The 21,638-nt window shown below is 44.8% G+C and overlaps 1 protein-coding gene across 2 annotated transcripts in view; it reads left to right on the top strand.

Annotated features, from left to right (window-relative positions):
• The window catches only part of BMP1 (bone morphogenetic protein 1), a 54,235-nt gene extending 32,618 nt beyond the window's left edge, over nt 1–21,617 (top strand). The window contains exons 9-18 of one of the 2 annotated variants that reach the window (XM_027865424.1): nt 7,009–7,111; nt 8,188–8,304; nt 9,514–9,659; nt 9,933–10,128; nt 11,954–12,079; nt 12,472–12,632; nt 14,512–14,692; nt 19,236–19,361; nt 20,783–20,910; nt 21,343–21,617. In XM_027865424.1, the coding sequence (XP_027721225.1) occupies nt 7,009–7,111; nt 8,188–8,304; nt 9,514–9,659; nt 9,933–10,128; nt 11,954–12,079; nt 12,472–12,632; nt 14,512–14,692; nt 19,236–19,361; nt 20,783–20,910; nt 21,343–21,588 (1,530 nt within the window). In that variant the 3' untranslated portion in view covers nt 21,589–21,617. Of the gene's footprint in view, nt 1–7,008; nt 7,112–8,187; nt 8,305–9,513; nt 9,660–9,932; nt 10,129–11,953; nt 12,080–12,471; nt 12,633–14,511; nt 14,693–18,492; nt 18,917–19,235; nt 19,362–20,782; nt 20,911–21,342 lie in introns of those variants that run through there. The other variant, XM_027865425.1, reaches the window with a different exon arrangement.
• Nucleotides 21,618–21,638: the final 21 nt, after the last annotated feature.

The raw sequence follows: 21,638 nt of genomic DNA, 5'->3' as shown, positions 1-21,638 counted from the left end.
AGTTCAATTATCATCATCATGCAGCTAACTTCCCAATTTATATATCCAATCTTAATCATTTCTCTGAATTTAGTCCTATGTCACCAGTTCTCCCTAACATCATACAGATTTTTCAAACTCAACATGTACAAAATGGAATTCATAATCTTTTCCCCCCAAAATCTACCACTCCTTTGGACTTGTCTATTTCTGTTGAAGGTACCACTTTATTTCCACGTCACTGAGATTTTCAACCTCAGCTCTCCTCTCTTCCTCACCCCTACCTCATATTCAATCAGTTGCCAAGTTCTAGATTCTACTTTCATAATGTCTCTTGCCTCTTTCCCCTTCACTCCACTCACATGACTACCACCCTCATCTTCATCCCTTTTCTCTGACCTAGACTACTAAAATATCCTCCTAGTTGGTGTCTTTACTTCTATTCTCTTTCCTTTATGATCCATCCTCTACAGAGCTACAAAATAACATATCTAAAGCATGGTTCTTACTATGTCATTCCTCTGATTAAGACTCCATACTGGCCCCCTATCGCCTGTAAGATAAAACACAAAATCATTTGCTTGGTGTTTAAAGCCCTTTGTCATCTGACTCCAGTCTGCCTTTCCATTCTTATTTTACATTATTTCTATCATGAACTCTACATTCTAACCAAACTTGCTATTCCCTGAACTCAGTGGTCCATCTCCTACCTCCGTATCTTTTGCACAAGCTGTCTGCTGTTGCTGAAATACATTTCCTTCTTGGTCACATCTCTTAAAATCCTTAACTTCCTTCAAGGCTTAGCGCTGATGCCACCAGGCTCTCTTTCACCTGGAATAGAAATAGTTGAAGGTAGAGGTGGTGGTGTCAATGCCGGGGAAGAGAGCTTAAGAGAGTGAGGTAGTGAGGTTGTGGGCCAGAGAGAGTGGGAAGAGAGGAGGAGGGACAGTACTTAATATCAGACTATCTTTCCAGAAGCCCTTCTAACTTCTTTCACAGCCTTCTTTGGGGCACAGGTCAGATTCTTTGGGGAATGATCACTTTCACTCTGCTCAAGTGAATTTTCATAGGCGCCAGGATTCCTTGTTATAGTTCTGTAAATGATTGCTTAATGGCTCTGTAAATGATTGTTGATGTGAACTGAATATGCCTTAACCCTAATCCTTGGCCAAAATGTTGGAAAAGGACAGACCCAAGAACAGAGAGTTTTATGGCACATAGTTGCCATCAACTTAGATCATTATTCTTTGGTTGTTCAGACAACTTACCTATGTGTGCTATCACCCAACTCATCTTGCCCATGACATATAATAATGTTAACTTACATTTATATTGTGTTTTACCATTTATTCATTCTTTCATTCAACAGCCTTTTATTAAGTGAATTCCAGTAGTAGTAGTAGAAATAGTAGTAGTAGGGGGCATCTGGGTGGTGCAGTGGATAGAGCTCCAGCCTTGAAGTCAAGAGGACCTGAGTTCAAATTTGGCCTCAGACACTTGACACTTATCAGCTGTGTGACCCTGGGCAAGTCACTTCACCCCATTGCCTCGAAAAAAAATAGTAGTAGTAGTAGTATATGTAGTGGTGGTGGTAGTGGTAGTATCTGGCATTTATATAGTGCTTTAAGGTTTGCAAAGTGCTTTATAGTTATTATTTCATTTGATCCTCACAACAATCCTGGGAAGTAGGTGCTATTATTATCATCCCTATTTTATAGATGAGGAAACTGAGGTAGACAGATTTTAAGTGACTTGCCTAGAATTGAACAGCTAGTGTCTGAAGCAGGATCTGAACTCAAGTCTTCCTGACTCCATTTCCTGCTCTCTATGTTGCCACCACCTGTAAGCCCCTTGAGGGTATGAGGTTATTTTTTGTTTTTGTATTTTTGATATCTCCAGGATCTAGCATAGTGTGTTATACATAGTAGGCACATGGTAGCTCAATTCAACAACTGTGCTTAAACACCTAGTGTGTGTGTAATGTAAGGCACTGTGCTAGGCACTGAGTATACAAAGACAAAAACATAAAAACAGTCGTTGCCTTTCTAGAAGTTTACATTTATTAAACAGTAGTGTAATAATTTTTTTTTATTTTTTAAAATTTTTTTAAACTTTTTTTTTTATAGGCAATTGGGGTTAAGTGAGTTGCCCAAGGTCACACAGCTAAGTACGTGTCAAGTGTTTGGTCTGAGGCCAGATTTGAACTCAGGTCCTCCTGACTTCAGGGCCGGTGCTCTATCCACTGCGCCACCTAGCTGCCCCAAGCAATTTCTTTTTTTTTTTTTTTTGGTTAGGCAATGGGGTTAAGTGACTTGCCCAGGGTCACACAGCTAGTAAGTGTTATGTATCTGAGGCCAGATTTGAACTCAGGTCCTCCTGAATCCAGGGCTGGTGCTCTTTCCACTGCACCACCTAGCTGCCCTAGTAGTGTAATAATTGATCTGAGCCAAAATGAAGGGCCTACTATGTTCAAAACACTGTACTTGGCTCTGAAAGAGATACAAATATAAGTAAGATGTTGTCCTTACTCTCATGGGACTTAAAACAATCCTGGGAGATAGGTAGAACAGAGAATATCTCCAAGTCAGAAATGAGGAAAGTGAGGCTCGGGTAGATTAAGTGACTTTGCCAGAGTAACGTAAGGTATTTATTGGCAAAACCAGGACTTGAACTCTAGTCTTCTAACTCCACATCTAGCGAATTTGCCACTACCTTCCACTGCTTCTGTAATGTAAGAGATTTTTTCAATGCCCTTGATAAAATCCATCACCTGCTGTACAAGTCTAGAAACGGAATCAAAAAGAAAATGATATTAGTTTGACATGACTTACTCTTGGTGAACTCATGCTGGCTACTAATGATCATTGCTTCCTTTTCTAAGTGCATATAAACCATGTGTTTAGTAATCATCCTAGAATTTTGCCAGAGATCAGTGTCAAAATCACTGACTTTTAGTTTAAAGGATCTACCTTTTTCCACATTTTGAAAATCGGAACAGCATTTACCCATCTGATTTTCTGGCTCCTTTCCCATCTGCCATGATTTCTCAGACATCACTAGTAGTGGTTCTATGTTCTCACATCTGCAAGTCTCTTCAGTACTCTGGGATATTATTCTTTTAGGCCTGAAGCCTTGAGCTTGTTGAAAGTGATGAGATGTGCTCTTTCCATTTTCACCTTATCTCAGGCGTTAGTTGCCTCTTAATCATGTTTGCTTTATTATCCCTTTGGGTCTGGTTGGAGAAGTCATTCTCCTTGGTAAAGAAAATGGACAGAAAATATGGCTTGAACAGTATCATCTATTAACTTTCCACTGTTTTCCCCAGATCCGTTCCTTTTTTTTTTTTGTTCTTTTTTGGATTCTAAATATATTTTTAAAGTCCTTTTTTTTTTTTTTTTTGGTTTGTTTTCTTTAGCAATTTTTCAAAGAAAGTTCATTCTGGGCTTTTGCATTCCTGACATGATTATCACAATGCAAGGTAGTAATGTTAACCTACCTCAGAAGGTGGTTGTGAGAAAAGGACTTTGATAAATATAAAACACCATGCTTGTTATTGGTACGTTGTTATTGTCATTGTCACTAGTTTGCATTCATCCTTGGTTGCATGTGCCTCCTTCATCTTTTATCCACGTGTATTAAAAATTTCAAAAGTCTCCTTGCAGTGATGTTGATTCCTCCTGCTGCCTGACTCATTTTTCATTGGGAATATTCACAACTGAATAGTCACAATTACAATTAGTAAACTTTTCATTCCTCTTGAGACATCTTTCCTTTTAGACTAGCCTTTGGATCTGTCCTCTGGGCTTTTTTTTAAAAACAAACAAACAAACAAAACCTACTTACCTAAAATCAAAGGTCCGTGTCTTGCTCTTTCTAGTACTTCCTTCACAAAGCCATTGGCAAATTACCAACCAGTTTTCCTCATTGGTTAAAATTAAATCTAGAGTAGCAGGTCTTTTTATTGTTCCCTCTGTCTTCTAAGTGGTGAAATTATCAGTATGGTATGAATGTATCAAATAGTATCTTTGGCAGCTTCTCTGTGAGTAGTTCCAGGGCAAAAGCATAAGATAGATGAATTTGCCTTGAGATGTAAGAAGTGTGAGCAATAAGGGATTTGACCCAGCGATCCAGAGGGTTTTTTGCCATGTATGTCTTCTTTCCTGAGATGTTAGCGCAATTATGAGGGCTTCAAATATAAGCTAATCCTCCAGGTAGAGGTGAAGTCGTTATATTTGAAGTTATTTATTGCTACTATGTTGTTGCTTTTTTGTTTGTATCAGTTTTGTAAACTGTAACAGGCTAATGGTCCTGTGGTTTGTACTATGAGCAATATCAACCTTCTCCTCTTCTGTGATCCTTATCTGTATACCCTCTATCATGTTTCCCCTCTGAGCTTCGTAGATTTCCATACCTTTCTGGTATATATACTACCCACGCCTTCTGTTCAAACAAGTATGGCAGTCCTACCATAGCCTTATTCCAGCCCAGAGGCCCATCATATATCATCTCAGTGATAACTATGAAATTGCAACAACCTCTTTATATTACAATTTCAAATTCACTTTGGTTATTACCCATACGCTGTTCATTAACTTCAACAGAGACAGTTAAATCTGTTAAGTATTAAAGTTAAATGTCTTCCTTATAGTTCTTTACCCCATCTCCTGCAGAGAATTACTAGGCATTTCCTCTGTTAGGAGTCTTCTATATCACACCTGTTGTTCTCCATACCATTTGTCATTATAATTTTATCTGGGCCTTTTTTCCCCTCTCCCTCAATTTTCAGTTGAAAGCCCTACTGATTAGGTCAGTAAATTTCTGGTCTTTATGAGATACACACTATCCCTTTCCTGTTATCCTTGTATCATTTCTGTTATCTTAACTCATCATCCAGAAAACCAAATTCCTTGGCTCCAGAGCTATTAGTGAAATATTCCAGTGTTATTTTTTTTTTCTGAACAACTCATTTGTCCCCATGTAAGTCAGCAAGAATGGATAAAGTGGTAGGTTTAAAGTATATTTATTTAGCTTAAAAGGTATTTACCAGCCTGAAAGTTTCCTCTTAGGTACCCAAGTGGACCAGGCACATCAGATCTGAGCAGGGGGTCCCAGACCACCATAATGCATCTCTTTCTTCTCAGAGAGGGGAACAGATTCTTCTCGTTTGCTGGTGTCTTTGTATTCCAGTCAGCGTTGGATGCTTCTTCAGAAGGTCTGGATTCTGTGGACAGGGGAAGCTCTGTGGACAGAGCTCCCACTTAGTCTTGAGCAGGGCAGACTTACTGCCTCCTCCTTCTCTTTGTCCCTTGCATTACGTTCTTACATTCACCAACCACTATCTTTGATTCCCCACTGGTATGTTTTGCTTCTTGGTTACTAACTAACCTTCCAGAATTAATTCTTTCTTCTTATCTAGGAACCATTCATCCCTTCTAAAAAGATGGAGTAGAGGGTCATTCCTCAAATCCTTTCACCTCACCACTAGCTGAAGGATTAGTTTACATTTAAAGCCCTCATAGTTTGGCTACCATCTCAGGAAAGAAGACATACATAGCAAATGGATCTCTGGGTCAAGGCCTTTACTGCTCATACTTTCTGAATCACAAGGCAAATTAATCTGTCTTATACTTTTCCCCTGGAAACACTCACCTAGAAGCTGCCAAGAAAATTGTTCCCACTAGCCCTGGAAGTGTGGCTTTTATGCTTACTCAGGCCTAGGTCCCCATCTGCTAACCTAACATGGATTCAGTCAATCAATCAGCCAAAAAGCATTTATTAGGTACTAACTATGCTAGTGACTGTAAGGAGTATTATTCTGTGATACACTCACAGAGAAGTAGAATCTTATCACCAGCTGCCCTGTCTCATTAGTTACATTTTCATGTGTATTATTCTTATACATTCCCAACAGACTATGAGCTCCTTGACTGTGTCTGTTCTAGAGTTCCCTTCATGGAATACGTGCTTAATTATGGAGTTTGTGGAGAGGAAAATAATCATGGAATGACTGTCAGCATTCCATCATCCTACTCTTCCCTCTTTCTAGGACTTTTCCTCTCTCGGGAACCCAATACTCTCATGTTATTCTGGACTGCTCTTGTCACTAAGGAATACTTTCTGATCAGCAAATTCACACTAAAGTATTAGCAGTTATGTCCGTTGAACATTGAAAAGAATCCTTTAGTGAGAGTGTACCTCTCTGGTGCTATTGAACAGAAGTGTCAGAATACAGTCTGCAGTCTGCATCGCCCCAATGCAAGCCAAGCGATGCCTGAAACAGATTAAATGTACTTGGGAAATATTTAACAAAACAAAATACAATACATCATATCTAATATTAATTTGTGGTTTTCTAAGTCAATATGTGAGCAGTTAGGTGGTGCAGTAGATATAGTGCCAGGCCTGGAGTTAGGAAGACTCATCTTCCTGAATTCAAATCTGGCCTCAGACACTTACTAGCTGTGTGACCCTGGGCAAGTCACTTAACCCTATTTGTCTCAGTTTCCTCATCTATAAAATGAGCTGGAGAAGGAAATGGCAAACCACTCCAGTATCTCTACCAAGAAGACCCCAAATGGGATCACGAAGAGTTGGACACAACTGAAATGATTGAACAAAGTCAATATGCAGCCTGTAGGGAAGCTTATGTATTGTTTTCTGTTTGAGTTTGGCACCACTGCTCTAGAATATATCTATTTGACACATTGGGAGCTTTAGGGTAGGAGGTGTTTTCTTGAGCCCCACAAGACTGCAGGCCACTCAACTGGTAGGTGGGACATACTATGGTGAAGGAGCTGGTTGGGGGCAGGTATAGCAGGGGTGGAGAACCTGCAGCCTCGAGGCCACGTGTGGCCTTCTAGTCCTTGGGCCTTAAGGGGATTTGTTCTATGAAGTTTGGATTCGGTCAGAGGGTCACATTTGAGGACCTAGAGGGCCACGTGTGGCCTCCAGACTGCAAGTTCCCCACCCCTGAGAGGGGATGACATGAGAAGCAACATGGTCTTTCACCTTCCTCTTTTTCCCTGACAGATCCTTCTGAATTTTACTTCCCTGGATTTATACCGCAGCCGGCTGTGCTGGTACGACTACGTAGAGGTTAGAGACGGGTTTTGGAGAAAAGCTCCCCTCCGAGGTAACTGTGTCCTACCCTGCTCTAGGCATCATGGTCAAATGAGATAACCTATGTAAAGCACTTTGGGAACATTGAAGTGCTATATAAATGCTGGTAGTTATTATTACTTCTACCCTCCTTTCTGAGAACTACCCACTTCTTTCCTTATAACTTCCCTTAATTAAGCCTTTCTCCACACACAGTTCCAAACATTCTGATCAATATGCTATAAGAGAATGAACCCTGGACTCAGAGGTATAAACCTTGTATTCTAATCCTGGTTCTGCTCTACGGCCTTAAGGAAATCACTTAACTTTTGTGGGCATCAGTTCCCTCCTCTACAAAGCAAGGGTAATCGTGTCTACCTGGCCTGCCTGTTAGGGTAGTGACAGCTTTGGGGTAGAGATAAGATAAGAAGGAAAAAGCCTGGCAGGTTGTTTGTCGTTGCATCTGTGAACCTTGATGTGATTGCCCCAGATCCAGGGTCTGGTTCACAATTTTGCAGTTTGTGAAAGGGAAAGAAATTTGCAATGATTGTACGTAGTTAAGTACATGGTCCAATGAGGGAAAGGAGCATGAGAAGAGAGAGAGTAACAGGTAGAGATAGGGTCAGGGCTAAGGTAGGGATGGAAGTTGGGGTATCTGGCTGCCCCAGGCAAGGTTTGAAAGTTGTATCTCAGAGGCAGGTAGATGGCTCAGTGGGTAGTGTGCTGGCCCTGAAGTCAGGAGGACCTGAGTTCAAATGTGACCTCAGATATTCACTAGCTGTGTGACCTTGGGCAAGTCATTTAACCTCTGTTTGCCTTAAAAAAAAGAAAAAAAAAGAAAGAAAAGAAATGTGTGTCTTCTTTGTGTTTCAATCTACAGTAGACGTTAAGCTTTCCCCTATGACACATGGGACATGATATCATAAAATAAACATATCCAGGCTATGGACAGTGGGATTTTCTGATATTGCAAACATGCGCACTTACAAAGTCATATTAAAGAGTCCCTCGTTGCACCCGCCTTTGTGCTGCCTACTTTAGCTACACATGGTTTCTAGAAAGATTTATTGCGTTATTCTCACACTGTCCCTACCTTTTCACTGCCTACAGGAAGGTTCTGTGGGAACAAACTCCCTGAACCCATTGTTTCCACTGACAGCCGCCTCTGGGTGGAGTTCCGAAGCAGCAGCAATTGGGTTGGGAAAGGCTTCTTTGCTGTTTATGAAGGTATTCGTGGGAAATGTGCTGTGGGGGGGGGGGTGTCAATAAGGCATGGGTGTAAAGAGAATTCCTTGTCCTTGCCCTCTTAAACTGACCTTGGTCAATAAGCATTTACCAAGCACTTACTATGTGCTAAGCTCTAGTTATATGGGGTAGCCAAGAGGCAACGTGGATAGAGCACTGGGCTTGGAATCAGTTAGACTTAAGTTCAAATTTGACCTCAGACGCTGGCTGTGTGACCCTGGGCAAGTCACTTAACCCTGTTTGCCTCAGTTTTCTCATCTGTAAAATGAACTGGAGAAGGAAATGACAAACCACTCCAGTATCCTTGCCAAGAAAACTCCCAAAAAATGGGGTCACAAAGAGTCAGACATGACTGAAACACAACTGGTTATGTGGGGGAAGAAAAGGGCAAAAACAAGGTCCCTGTCCTCAAGGAGCTTACATCCTAATGAGACAACATGCAAAAAATTGTCCATACCAAGTGTAAATGGAAGGTAGTGTCAGAGGGAAGGTTCTAGCTGGGGTGGGGAGTTGGGGGAACTGGGAAAAGCCTGCTACAGAAAGTCGGATTTGAGCTGTGTCTGAAAGGAAGTGAAGGAAAACAGAGGTAAAGAAAGAGTGTTCAAGGCATGGCGAAGAACCAACACAAAGGCACAGAACTGGGAGACAGAGTTTAATGTGAAAGGAACCACAGGAAGGCCAGTGTTGCTGGAGCCTAGAGTACAAGGGAGGGAGAAAAGTGGGAAAAGAATGGAAAGGTAGGAAGGGGCAGTGTTGTAAGGTGCTTTAAAAGCCAAACAGAGAATTTGATCATTTGATCCTTAGTAACAGGGAGCATTAGGGAGCCACTTTGCCTTAGGGAAAAGGGCAGCCGCAGTAGGTAGAATCCAAGAGAAAACAAATGGAGACTGGAATTAGACAGAGGTGCAGGAAAATTTGGAATGGATGCAAAGTTAAAGGAAGATGGAAGAGAAATATGTAGAACAGGAGAAGGAAGATAATGGGATTATGAAGAAGAGAATCCAGGAGCTGTCAGAACTCTGCAAATGTTAGGAACTAGGGAAGGAGGGAAGCCAGAAAGGGGAGGAGTCCAGTAGAGTAGGGAATTACCATAAATTCTGAGAACCCAGGAGGATGAGGAAGGTCAAACTCCGCACCAGATGGAATTGTCTCCTCTAGTTTCCTGACTTCCTCCACCCATACTGTTTGCAGCTATCTGTGGGGGTGATGTAAAGAAGGACAATGGCCACATTCAGTCACCCAATTACCCAGATGACTACCGACCCAGCAAAGTCTGTATTTGGCGGATCCAGGTGTCTGAGGGCTTCCATGTGGGGCTCACTTTCCAGTCTTTTGAGGTATGGTGCTGGGTCTCTGAACATGGGACCATCCTGATTGTAGGAAATGATGGCCCTCTAAACCTATGTATCACTAGTTCCTTTCTCTCTCTTCAGGCAATCAATGCCCAACTACTCTCCCCTGGTTCTTTTTGATCAACCACCTTCTTGCCCTCATCACATTTTCAAGTCTATCTCTTCTACCTCTCCAAGGGCCTAGCTGGGGTACAGGTTCCTATGGCAGCTGGAAGCTCCTCCTCCCAACCTGGCTTCTGCCCTTCATCTCCCCTCCAGATTGAACGCCATGACAGCTGTGCCTATGACTACTTGGAGGTACGGGATGGACACAGTGAGACCAGCACCCTCATTGGACGATACTGTGGCTATGAGAAGCCAGATGACATCAAAAGTACATCCAGCCGCCTCTGGCTCAAGTTTGTCTCTGATGGCTCCATCAACAAAGCTGGCTTTGCTGTCAACTTTTTCAAAGGTGCCTCCTTCCTTTCTTCTACCCAGATCCTGCAGTGTCCATTCCTAGAGTGTCTACTACCTTCCTGGGTTGTTGTAAGGAGCAAATGAGATAACATTAAACTGCTACAGAAATTTGAGTTATAATATAATTACTCATTAACCAATGAACTCCCCCATTGCCCATCAGTCTCTGCAATGCCCATGTATCTCTCTTTTTTTTTTTTTTTTTGGTCTTTTGTTCATTCATTCATTCATTCATTCATTCATTCAATGCATATTTATTGAATAACAACTATGCACTCAGCACTGTGATAGGCATTGGGGCTATTGTGGGAAGAGGAATCTCTCAGACAATCTGTTAGATCTTTCTTAGGCACTTAACCATTTTTAACATTTCTCAGCTCTCTGTGTTGATGTGTCATCCCCCTCCCAGATTATAAGCTCCTTGGAGGCAGAAACTGTGTCATTTTTCATCACTGTATTTCCAGAACCTGATTGATACAGGGCCTTGCACATAGTAGGTCCTAAATACATCTTTGCTGAATTGAATTAACACATGAGAAATGTAAGACACAGTCCATACCTTCAAGAAATTCACTCTGTAGTTGGGAAGACAAGACATATGCACAGTGAAAAGTTAACCAATAATACAAATCTCAAATAGTATAAGACATAATAAAAATAATTGGCATTTCTACAGAGTGTCCCAAAAGTCTTAGTGTGCAGTAAGCATTAATAGCTTACTTAAACTTTAATAGCTTAAAACGAGATGAATAAAGCTTAAACTTCACTAAGACTTTTGGGACACCCTGTAGATAAGTCTTTAATATCTGCCAAGGGCTTTACATACAAACATTTGTGCCATATGACAACCCCATGAGGTTGGTACTGCAGGTATGATTATCCCCACTATAGTTAAGGTGCTCAGAGAGGGCTGGTGACTTGTCCATGGACACATAGCAAATAACTGTCAGGGGTGGGATTTCAGCTCAGGTGTCCCCTAACTGCAAGCCTAGCACCCTTTCTACTCTACCATACCTCCTCTCAGGGCAGGATATGCTCAGTGCCAACTGACTGTTACACTCATGTTCTAGTTCAGAGGAAGAAGAGGTCATTATGGTTAGGGTGGTTAGGGAAAGCTTCCTGAATGGTTCAGTGCCCCTAAATTACATACACACACACACACACACACATGCACACACACGTAACACATACACAGGGTACACACAATGCACACATACATACATGCATACAAACACACATGCACATGCACAGATGTGTACATCTGTGATATAATTTATGATGATAATTTATCAATTTATCAATTTTTTAGATGATAATTTATCAATTTCACTCTCTGGTACCCACTACTCTCATCTCTGTGCCTTTAAGTAACAGGATTTCATGAGCTTGGATGGGAAAAAATTCCATCTTTATTTTCATTCACCCTTGGTTTTCTTTGTAATGTTATGTACTTGATTTTACACATTTAAAAACATCATTATGAGAAGGGGTCCCTGGTGCACAAGAAGGGTAAGAACCTTTGGCCTTATTTTTCCAAGGGGGAGCTGCAGGGCCCTAGCTCTCCATTTCTGTCCGTGCCCCCTCCTATTAGATGTCATTCTTCGGCATGTGTGATGAGCCGGTGGGGACTGTGTCCCCTCCTGAGCACAGCAAAATAGGTCAGAAAAGTGAGGGGAGAGCTTGACTCATAGAAGAGAATGAAGAGCTTGGATTTGGAAGGGTCCAGAGGAGGCCTGGGTGAGAAAGCTTCTCTACGACCTCACAGGTAGGGAACTCAGTCCCACGGTTTAATCTGCGGCTCTCCTTTCTCTCCCAACCAGAAGTGGATGAGTGCTCCCGGCCCAACCGAGGTGGCTGTGAACAGCGTTGCCTCAACACTCTGGGCAGTTATAAATGCAGCTGTGACCCGGGCTATGAGCTGGCTCCAGACAAACGCCGCTGTGAAGGTGAGCAGCACCTCATTACCACCCTCTCCACCAATCTCTACTCCATCTGATGCCCAGAAATTAACTTGTCAGTGGTCATTCCTGATACCCCTTGGATAAGTTCTTTCCTTGAAGACATGGGAGCTTTGATTTATCCCTCTATGTAGGAGCTCCCAGAGTTTCTGGAGGTTTCTGCCTTGCCCCTGAAACCACTACCACTATGCATTCTCATCCAGTCCTGCCTGTGTGGGCTTGTGGAACCATTGGGCATTTCCCTTTACATTCACCTGCTGGGCTGCCAGCTTCTCAGTCATGCCCAGGCCAGGGCTCCTCTCTCCCATGCTCCCAGACCAGGAGCCTTTGACCTATGATTACCTCTCTAACCCCACCTTCCCATATTCCTGACCCCACAGCTGCCTGCGGTGGTTTCCTTACCAAGCTTAATGGTTCCATCACCAGCCCAGGCTGGCCCAAGGAGTACCCTCCCAACAAGAACTGTATCTGGCAGCTTGTGGCACCTACCCAGTACCGAATCTCCCTACAGTTTGACTTCTTTGAGACAGAGGGAAATGATGTAAGTACCAGCTCCAGTGCTCAGGTGAGGGGAGGGTCAAGAAGTCATGCCCCATTCTTCTATTCCCATGTCCTTCTAATATCCCATTTCCCATTCTTCTCTCCTTTACCTCCTACTTGGGTCTGGAGGGGGTGGGGGAAGGAGGTCCTATTTATCTATGTAGCCTAGCAGAGGGAGCATTGCTTAATGGATAGGAAGTTAGTCTCAGAGCCAGGAGGTCCTGGGTTCATATCTTGCCACCTCTGACACTGGCTGTGTGACTCTGAGCAAGTCACAACCTCTCCATGCTCTAGTCAACTTTCTAAGACTATTGTAAGTTGCAGAAATGATGCCATTCCACTCTGGCAAAGGGAGTATTCTTGCCTGGGAGCTCCCTATACTGGCAAAATCATGGGTGCATTCTCTATCCTCCTATCTTTCTTAGGCTCAGACACAGTACTCTATGCTTAATAAATCTTTGTTGCTGATAAATCAGAACTTTAGGGATCAACGCCCAAAGACAAGGTCATAGACCCCTGGGGATCCCCCTTATAGTCAGGAAGTTAGTCTTTCTGTTTAACTTTTAAAAATATCAATAACGAACCTGGATATTTTATTTTAATGGGAGTCTAAGCAGAGCTATGCTAGAGCCAGCTTGGACCACCTATAGCAAGAGCTGATTGTTAAATTTTCATTGTGAGCATTTATACTTTGGAAATCAGCAAACTACACATCAGAGCTTATTTATTGTTTTGTTGATTTCTAGACTTTAAAGAAGTGATGGAGAAAATAATAATAATACAGATCAAACTTAAAAGTGTCTTCCATGTACATTTCCTTCCCTCCTCCCCAGAGAGCTAGTTGTTAAGTATATACCAGCACACTATTGCATCTGCAAAGTTTGTGTCCTCTTACATTTTTAGCACTTCTAATAATATAGCTCAGTATCTCAATTGTCATTTTTAAAAAATTGCTGATTTATATTCACTTCTAGTCCACTTTGACTCATGAGTCTTTTTCCGCCAATAGTACCAGTCAGCTCACAAGTGGGTATTTTACTCTTGCCCTAGAGGATTGAAATTTATTGTCAGCACTGTGTGTTATGAGGCTTTACTCCATCCCCAGGGTACAGCCAAGGAGGGTTAGGTCCCCTGTGCCTAGAGCTTTCAGAAAACTCTTCTAACTATCCCCCCTTTGTCCTTGACAGATTTCATATAACATAAATGCATAGTTTGCATATATTAAGATATCTCGGTGGCAGAGTGGACAGAGCAGACCTGAGTTCAAATCAAACAATTCCTAGCTGTGTGACACTGGGCAAATCACTTAAACCTTCTCCTTGTCAGTTTCCTCATTTGTAAAATGCATTTAGTGGTAGCACAAATAAATATCAGAGATGGGATTTAAACTCAGATCCTTTGACCTCCAGAGCCAGTGGAAAGTGCAATAACTTTTCTATTTGGAAAGACCAGAATTAGCACTCATGAAACGCCTTTTAAATAAGACAGTAATTTTAGTCCTTGTTTGGGATCCAGATACCTTTTAGCACTCTAGGGTAGGGGCTTTTCACATTTTTGTGTCAGAGACCCCTGTGGCAATCTGATGAAGCCTATGGACTCCTTTCTCAAAATCATGTTTTTAAATATTTGAAAGAAATGCTAAATTTCAATTAAAGATCAGTGAAAATAAAAGATGCAATTGTTTTTCTCATCCAAGTTCATGGACCCCTGAAATCGATTTCAAACCCCTGGATCCCTGGGGTGAGGGGGGAGGGTCTGTGGACCTCAAGTTAAGAACACATCCTTGTGGTTCAGAGCATGAATAGTTCAATGAGAGTTGGATAAGTTAGGGAAGGGAGACTTCCTTGGTAGTGGGACTTGAACTGTACCCATCGGGGCAGGTATGCAAGTATGACTTTGTGGAGGTAAGGAGTGGACTGACAGCGGATTCCAAACTTCATGGCAAGTTCTGTGGTGCTGAAAAACCTGAGGTGATAACCTCCCAGTACAACAACATGCGTGTAGAGTTCAAGTCGGACAACACCGTTTCCAAGAAGGGCTTCAAGGCTCACTTCTTCTCAGGTAACACTGGCATCCCCTGCCCCAGGATCCAACATGGTGCTTCTCCCATCATGCCTAGAGGGTGCAGCTCTTCTTCTCCCTCCTTCTCCCCTGGGTTTCCTTGGGCTTCCACCTTGGGTGGAGATGACAGTCAGTCTCTGAGCTCCCGTGGTCAAGGGCCTGGTGGGTTTGGATTTCCTGCCTCCCACCCCTCCAGGGGCAGAGTCAGCCCTCTCCCCCCATGTTCCTTTTAGAGCTGATGTTCTCTGGAGGCTTCAGGCAACAGGTCAACACCTTGGCGGGTGGTCAGGCCACTTGCCAAACTCCATGCGGGCGGAGCTGGCTCATTACAGGGATTTAAGAACGAATAGAGAGGCAGTGTGGTAGAGTAGCCAGAGGATTGTTCTTGGAGTCAGAAAGACTGGGGACAAGCCCTATCTCTGCCACATATGGACTGTGGGACACTTAACCTCTCACTGTCCCAAACAATCCTTTAAGGCTATATATTATGGATGAGCTGGGGATTTGCAATATTGGAGAGTTTCTCTACCAGAGAGTTCCCTGCACTGATGAAATCACAGGCCCTGAATAGGGAAAAAATAAAAGAAATAATTAAGCATCTCCACCCTAACATAAAACATTCCCTGTCCCCATTCTGCCCAAAATTGAGGGAGAACCAGATTGAGACATGTCACAATAGTAAGTATTTATTAAATGCTTATAATATACAAAGCACTATCCTTGTTCCCTTTATATCCTTCTTTTTCAGGCCAGTCTATAGGATCCTTCCCCTTGCTGGGAGATATGGCAGCGAGGGGTCCCAGAACAATACCCTCTGCTTGCCCCCCCACCCCAGCCTTTCAGTTAATCAATGAGTATTTGTTGAGTCACTACTGCATGCTCCATCCTGGGCTAGCTGCCTTTTGGAGCTGCTATAGGAGAAGTGTAAGACAGGATTCTGGTCTCAGAGAGCTGGCAGACTCACGTGGAGAGAAGACAGACACATAGGAAACAGGAAACAGTAGAAAATGCCATATGATAATCCAGGGCTAAATTGTATGGAATATTCTGAAGGTGCTCAAGGGTAGGGAGGACCATGTGGCTTAGAGCCGCTGGACTTGGGCCCACAAGCAGTTTTCATCCTTTTCTCTATATCCATCCTTTCCCACTTCCCATTCCCCAGCTAAATAAGAGGACTCAGAAGTCCACCCTGTGCAGTGCCTTATGGGAAAGGGGAGAGGTGTCCGGAGGGATATTGTCTGCTCCTCGTGCCACATCCCCCTCCTACACCAGCCATATTCCCTTTGTCTATTCCCCACCCCAATCCTGTGCCTTCCTACCTCCTCACCCTAAGCCCCAGTGCGCTGCATTCTCCAACAGCACCAGTTGACTTGTCCCTGTTCCTGGAGTTCTCCCTCCCTTGCCTGCCCTACCTGGCCACCGTGCACCTGCTTCTTCCATCCTGTCCTGCTTGGCATTGCCAGCTCCACCGCTCTGCTTGAAGTACTCTCCATTTCCCATCCCCTGCCCCTTTCCTATTGCTTGCTGAGATGTCCGTTAATGCAACATGGACCAGACTGTTTTCCTATCCAAATCACACGTCCCTGTGCTGGTGTGTGATGCCTAATGGAAGTGGCCGGAAGTGACATTGCACCCACTCAAGGGATGATGTGGCCCTAGGGAAAAACCATTACCTGCTTACACTTGTCTCTCTCTGCATTTCTATTACTGTGGTCTTACGAAATGGGGAAAAGGGTGTTCTTAAAACCAAAATCCATTAGGCCTGGATGCCAGGGTTGGCCAGCCCACGGATGGCTTCCTTCAGCTCAGTGATGTCCCACCCTGCCTGTGGGTACAAGAGACCTGCTGAAGAGCCTTGGCTGGAGGGCTCTTCCTTTGGTGCTGGGGGCATGGGGTGTCTGGCTTTGGAACCCCAGGACTGGGGCTCTTTGAACCATTCGGACACTCACGAGGAGACCCTAGGCTGAGAAGCGGAAGACCCTGGAAGAATTTCAGTTCAATCTCAGCCAAGCAAGATGCCAAGGGGCTTGCAGGCACTGCAGGGTGAGTGGTTTCTCCTCCCTCAGGCACATACCCATCTTCCCTTTGCCCTCGACACTCCCACATTTCCCTTCCCTGGCTCAGAGGTGAGGCTCCCTCTCATCCCCACCCAACAGCTGATAAATCTGACAGGCCCACAGGACCTAGCTTTCCTGACTGCCCTCCAAACTAATTTGAGAATAGGGATAAGAAAAATCAAGAGTCCTCTAAAAATACATCTTCCTTCCTCCTATTGGAGCCTGGAAGCCTCACCTTGTTCCAGGACCTAGGAAATTCACCCAGAGGTTTTGGTAAATTTCTCCCTATGACAAAGCCTCAGGGATTCCCCCCTCTTGATACCACGTTTGTCTTCTAAAGTTCTTTCTATAAGGCATGAGGTACTCTGCCCAGGAGTTCTCCCATTATTACTTAGTCTGAGTAAGAATCCCCAAGGGATGGAAGTTGAGCCCAGAGTCAGAGCTGAAAGGTCATGTAAAAGCTACCCCTTTGTGGCGGTGGTGGTGGAGGGCTCTCTGTCCTATGAACTTTTGTGGGCATCCCCTTTGTGCTCTCTTGTCCTGAACACCAGTGCCTTTTGGAGGACAAAGTTGCTTCCTGATAACTTCCCCCTCCTATCTGCTCCAGCCATCAGGCATCCCTTTAACTTTAAGAGAAGACTGGTACCCCAGGGTCTCCAAATTCATGGCCTAAGAACCTGCTGACCCTTTCTAGCCAAGGGATTGCAAGTGGAGCCTAACTTGGCAACCTGGTTACTAAGAGGCAGTTTGACACTCCCAGGTTCTTCCCCTTGTTTTATGTCTTGGGGTGTGTGTATGGGGGAAGAGAGAGAGTGAGAGAGAGAGAGAGAGAGGGGAGAGGGAGATTGAGAGAGAGGAGAGGAGACAGGAGGGGGGGGAGAGGGGAGGAGAGGAGAGAGAGAGAGAGAGAGAGAGAGAGAGAGAGAAAGAGAGAAAGAGAGAGAGAGAGAGAGAAGGAGATTGAGATTGAGAGAGGGGAGAGGGAAATTGAGTGAGAGGAGAGGAGAAAGGAGAGAGAGATTGAGAGAGAGGAGAGAAAAGGAGAGAGGGGGGAGAGGAGAGGAGAGGAGAGAGGAAGGGAGAGAGGGAGGGGGAGAGAGAGAGAGAGAGAGCACGCATATATATGCCTGCTTCTCTGGATGTGTTCGTGTTTCTGTCTATGCTCCTATCTGAATGTGAATCTGTGTCTATTTGTGTGTCTCTATGAATATGTGTCAGTCATAGTGCGTCAGTGAAGCTGTGGGTGTGTGAGTATCTGTACATCCTGGTGAGCATGTATCCTATGTCCAGGATGCTCTATAGACCCAGCAAATGGCCTACAAGAACAAACTAGGTTTTCACAGAGGAACTGTCTCTTCTCCCTTCCTTCTTCCCAAAATCAGTTTCTCCATCTCATTTGTCTCCTGCCCTAGACTCTCTCAATCTCTGGTGCAGCAGGCCCTCCCAACGGCTTCTCCTCAGAGCTGGGTGGGTGGGACACATTGCCCTGCCTTCCCTGTCAGGAGTTCCCCTCCTATGCCACGGTTGCTGCACTCCCTGCTTCCTTCCTGTGACCTGGCTGCTCCTGGATATGGCTGTCCTGCATGCCCCTGACACTCCCCATCCCCTCCTTGTGACCTCCCCCAGCCCATTTAATGTGCTTCTCTGATCCTGGATGTGGTTTTTACCTGCTCTTCTTTCCTGACCCCCTACCTCTCCCACCCTTCCCCTTGGTCCCTTTTCTCCTTCTCTCTCTCATTTCAGAAAAAAGGCCATCACTGCAGCCACCCCGGGGACGCCCCCAGCTGTTCAAAAACCGAATGCAGAAAAGAAACCGGACCCCTCAGTGAGGCCGATGTGGCCTCTCCAGCCTGTTTGTTACTCAGGAACTCCACCTCGGACGAAAGGGGGGGGCCATGAGTCCCACCGACCCACACCTCAACTCCTTTGTTCCCTCCATTCCGGCCTGTGTCTCCTTGTCCCCCTGCCCTGGCCGGACAGAACTGGTGCTCTCCTCTTCTCCCCTTCCCCCTGGGTGCTTCCCCACCCCACCCCCTCCCATTTTGATGGTGTCTGTGACATTTCCTGTTGTGAAGTAAAAGAGGGACCCCTGCGTCCTGCTCCTTTCTCTTGCAGTCTGCTTGTCCATGTGTCTGTTTTTCCACTTGTCCGTCTGTCCAGTAAGCAGGTAATGGTAGGGAGCCCCCACGTCGGCCATTTGCATTTCCCTACTCCCCCATGCCACTTTCTGCTTCCTACCTTCTCTGCCCACATCATGGATTATTCCCGGGCTGCACAGCTAGGCCCCCACATCTGGTTACTGCTTCATGCTCTGACCTCAGGATCCCATACCCTCAGCTTGCCTTTGCCCTTGGGGAGAGGAAAGCCTGGCCTCTCCTCCCCATGCCAGGAGTCTAGCCCTTTGCTTCCCCTGCCCCGGCCCTGCCATGCCTGCCCCCAGCCCACAGAGAGGGCTTTGTGTTGTGTTTCCTCTCTCTCCCACCCAGACAAGGACGAGTGTTCCAAGGACAATGGCGGCTGCCAGCAGGACTGCGTCAACACCTTCGGCAGCTACGAGTGCCAGTGCCGAAGTGGCTTCGTCCTCCATGACAACAAACATGACTGCAAAGAAGGTGAGGTCCAGAACGGGAGATGCCAAGACACCTACCTGGCAGGGGTCGCAGCTAGGGGGCACCATAGTGCACGGGGCACTGGGCCTGAAGTCTGGACTACTACCTGAATTCAAATCCAGCTTCAGATCCTTACTAGCTGCGTGACTGTGGGCAAGTCGTTTAACCTGTCTGCCTCAGTTCTTCCATCTGTAAAATGGAGAGCATAACAGGACTTGCCTTTCAGGGTTGTTGTGAGGATCAAAATGAGATAATATTTGTAAAGCATTCAGCATAGTACTTTGTACATAATAGGCACTTAATGCTTGTTCCTGGCCTTCTTCCCTACTGTGCCAAGAAATAGGAAAGCTTCATTCCTTTGGACTTGACTAATTCTATTTTATAGCTGGAACCTTAGCATTCCAACATGGTCTGAGTCAAAGTTTACCTTCGACTTATCTGTATTATGTGGGAAGAAAAGATTTGCTAAACCAGTTAATAGCATCAGCAAACTACGTACAAAAACCAGCCATTTTCTTATGCACTTTGGAAATACCCATTTATCTACTGTCAACTAATAGATAAACTGCAAATCAATTAATCATCAACAAGGATTTATTAAAATATAGTCCCTGCCCTTGAGAATCCTAAAATCCATCTGGGTATATAACTAGCATGTGTAAACATATGCAAACTAACGTGTAAACCAGTGTAAACTAACATGCGTAAGCCAACATATGCAAAACAACCATACAATGACAGTATCTAAATCCTGTAAGTCTGATGCCTCATCCTGGCATGGCGGTGATCCTGGGCTCACTTTTGTCCTTACTTGTGATGTCATCAAACTGTCATTTGTCATTGGAGAAGATAATAATAATAATATCAGCATTTATATAGTGTTTTAGGGTTTGCAAAGCATTTTACATATATTCCATTTAATCCTCACAACAACCCTACAAGGTAGGTGCTATTATTAATCCCCATTTTATATGTGAAAAATTGAGTGCAACAGAAATTAAGTGACTTGCCCGGGGTCATAGATAGTAAGTGGATGAGGCAGGATTTTGAACTCCCCATCCACCTGCCCTTTTTTTTTTCTCCCTGGTCTAGCAGGGCCTTTTGTTTCTTGGGGAGACCTGTCAACAGGGTATGACATTTGTCATCCTTTTGTAGGTTTGAATTTGCCACACACACCCTTCAAAGTTTACTTAGGTCCTCTTATTTGCTAAGCCTGTAGTTCAGGTAACTACCCCCACATGGTGTCTGCTGGCTAAAGGCGAGTAGGAACAACCAGCTAGATTTTCCCCTGAGTAGATGAATGACAGGGAATATAGCCCACAAAACCTTGTTTGCAAACGGAAGTAAAGTAGTTCCTTCCCAGGGGTTGCACAGGGAGAATGCCATTCCTGTCCATGCTGATCCCTTCCCCCACTTCCTCACAGCTGGTTGTGACCACAAGGTAACATCCACCAGTGGCACCATCACCAGCCCCAACTGGCCTGATAAATACCCGAGCAAAAAGGAGTGCACCTGGTCTATCTCTAGCACTGCTGGGCACCGTGTCAAACTGGTAAGATGCCACACGTGTACATGTGTTCTCCCTCCTCCGGCCTCCTTTGGCCAAGATCTCCCATTGCTCCACCTTCTGGAATAAGTCACAGGGTGGCTGGCACCTGGGCTATTGAGTCAAGTGAGCATAGCCATAGAGAGTGACACTGCCCAGCCCTAGGTATATGGTTGAACCTGACCCAGACATAGGGCATGAGCACCCCCACTCCTAAGAATGTTAACTTTCTATCTTATCTCCCCCCAATCCTGCAGCTTCCACTGTTTCTGCCATTCTTTCTTGCCTCCCTCTCTAGCCCCTCCCCTACCACTAGTCTAGTCTGTGGGCATCTCATGCAGGGTGGCCTTATTTCTGAGGCTGGAAGGGGACTGCCCTATACCCCTCCTGCCCCTATCCCTCTAGCTTATGTCCTCCTTCTCTCTTCCCCCTCTCCAGACCTTCTCAGAGTTGGACATTGAATCACAGCCAGAATGTACCTATGACCACCTGGAGGTATATGATGGGCGTGATGCCAAAGCCCCTGTCCTGGGCCGCTTCTGCGGGAGCAAGAAGCCTGAACCTGTCCTGGCCACTGGAAATCGCATGTTCCTGCGCTTCTATTCTGACAACTCTGTCCAGAGAAAGGGTTTCCAAGCTTCTCATTCCACAGGTGGGACCTGGGACTTGGTTTGGAGGGGGTGAGTCTTGGGCTGGGCATCCTCATTCATTCATTCATTCATTCATTCATTCAT

The sequence above is a fragment of the Vombatus ursinus genome, unplaced genomic scaffold, assembly GCF_900497805.2.
Source record: "Vombatus ursinus unplaced genomic scaffold, bare-nosed wombat genome assembly UNPS02014778.1, whole genome shotgun sequence".
Classification (NCBI taxonomy): Eukaryota; Metazoa; Chordata; class Mammalia; order Diprotodontia; family Vombatidae; genus Vombatus; species Vombatus ursinus.
Note: the sequence above shows the minus strand (reverse complement) of the source record. Positions and strands in the feature narration are given on the sequence as shown.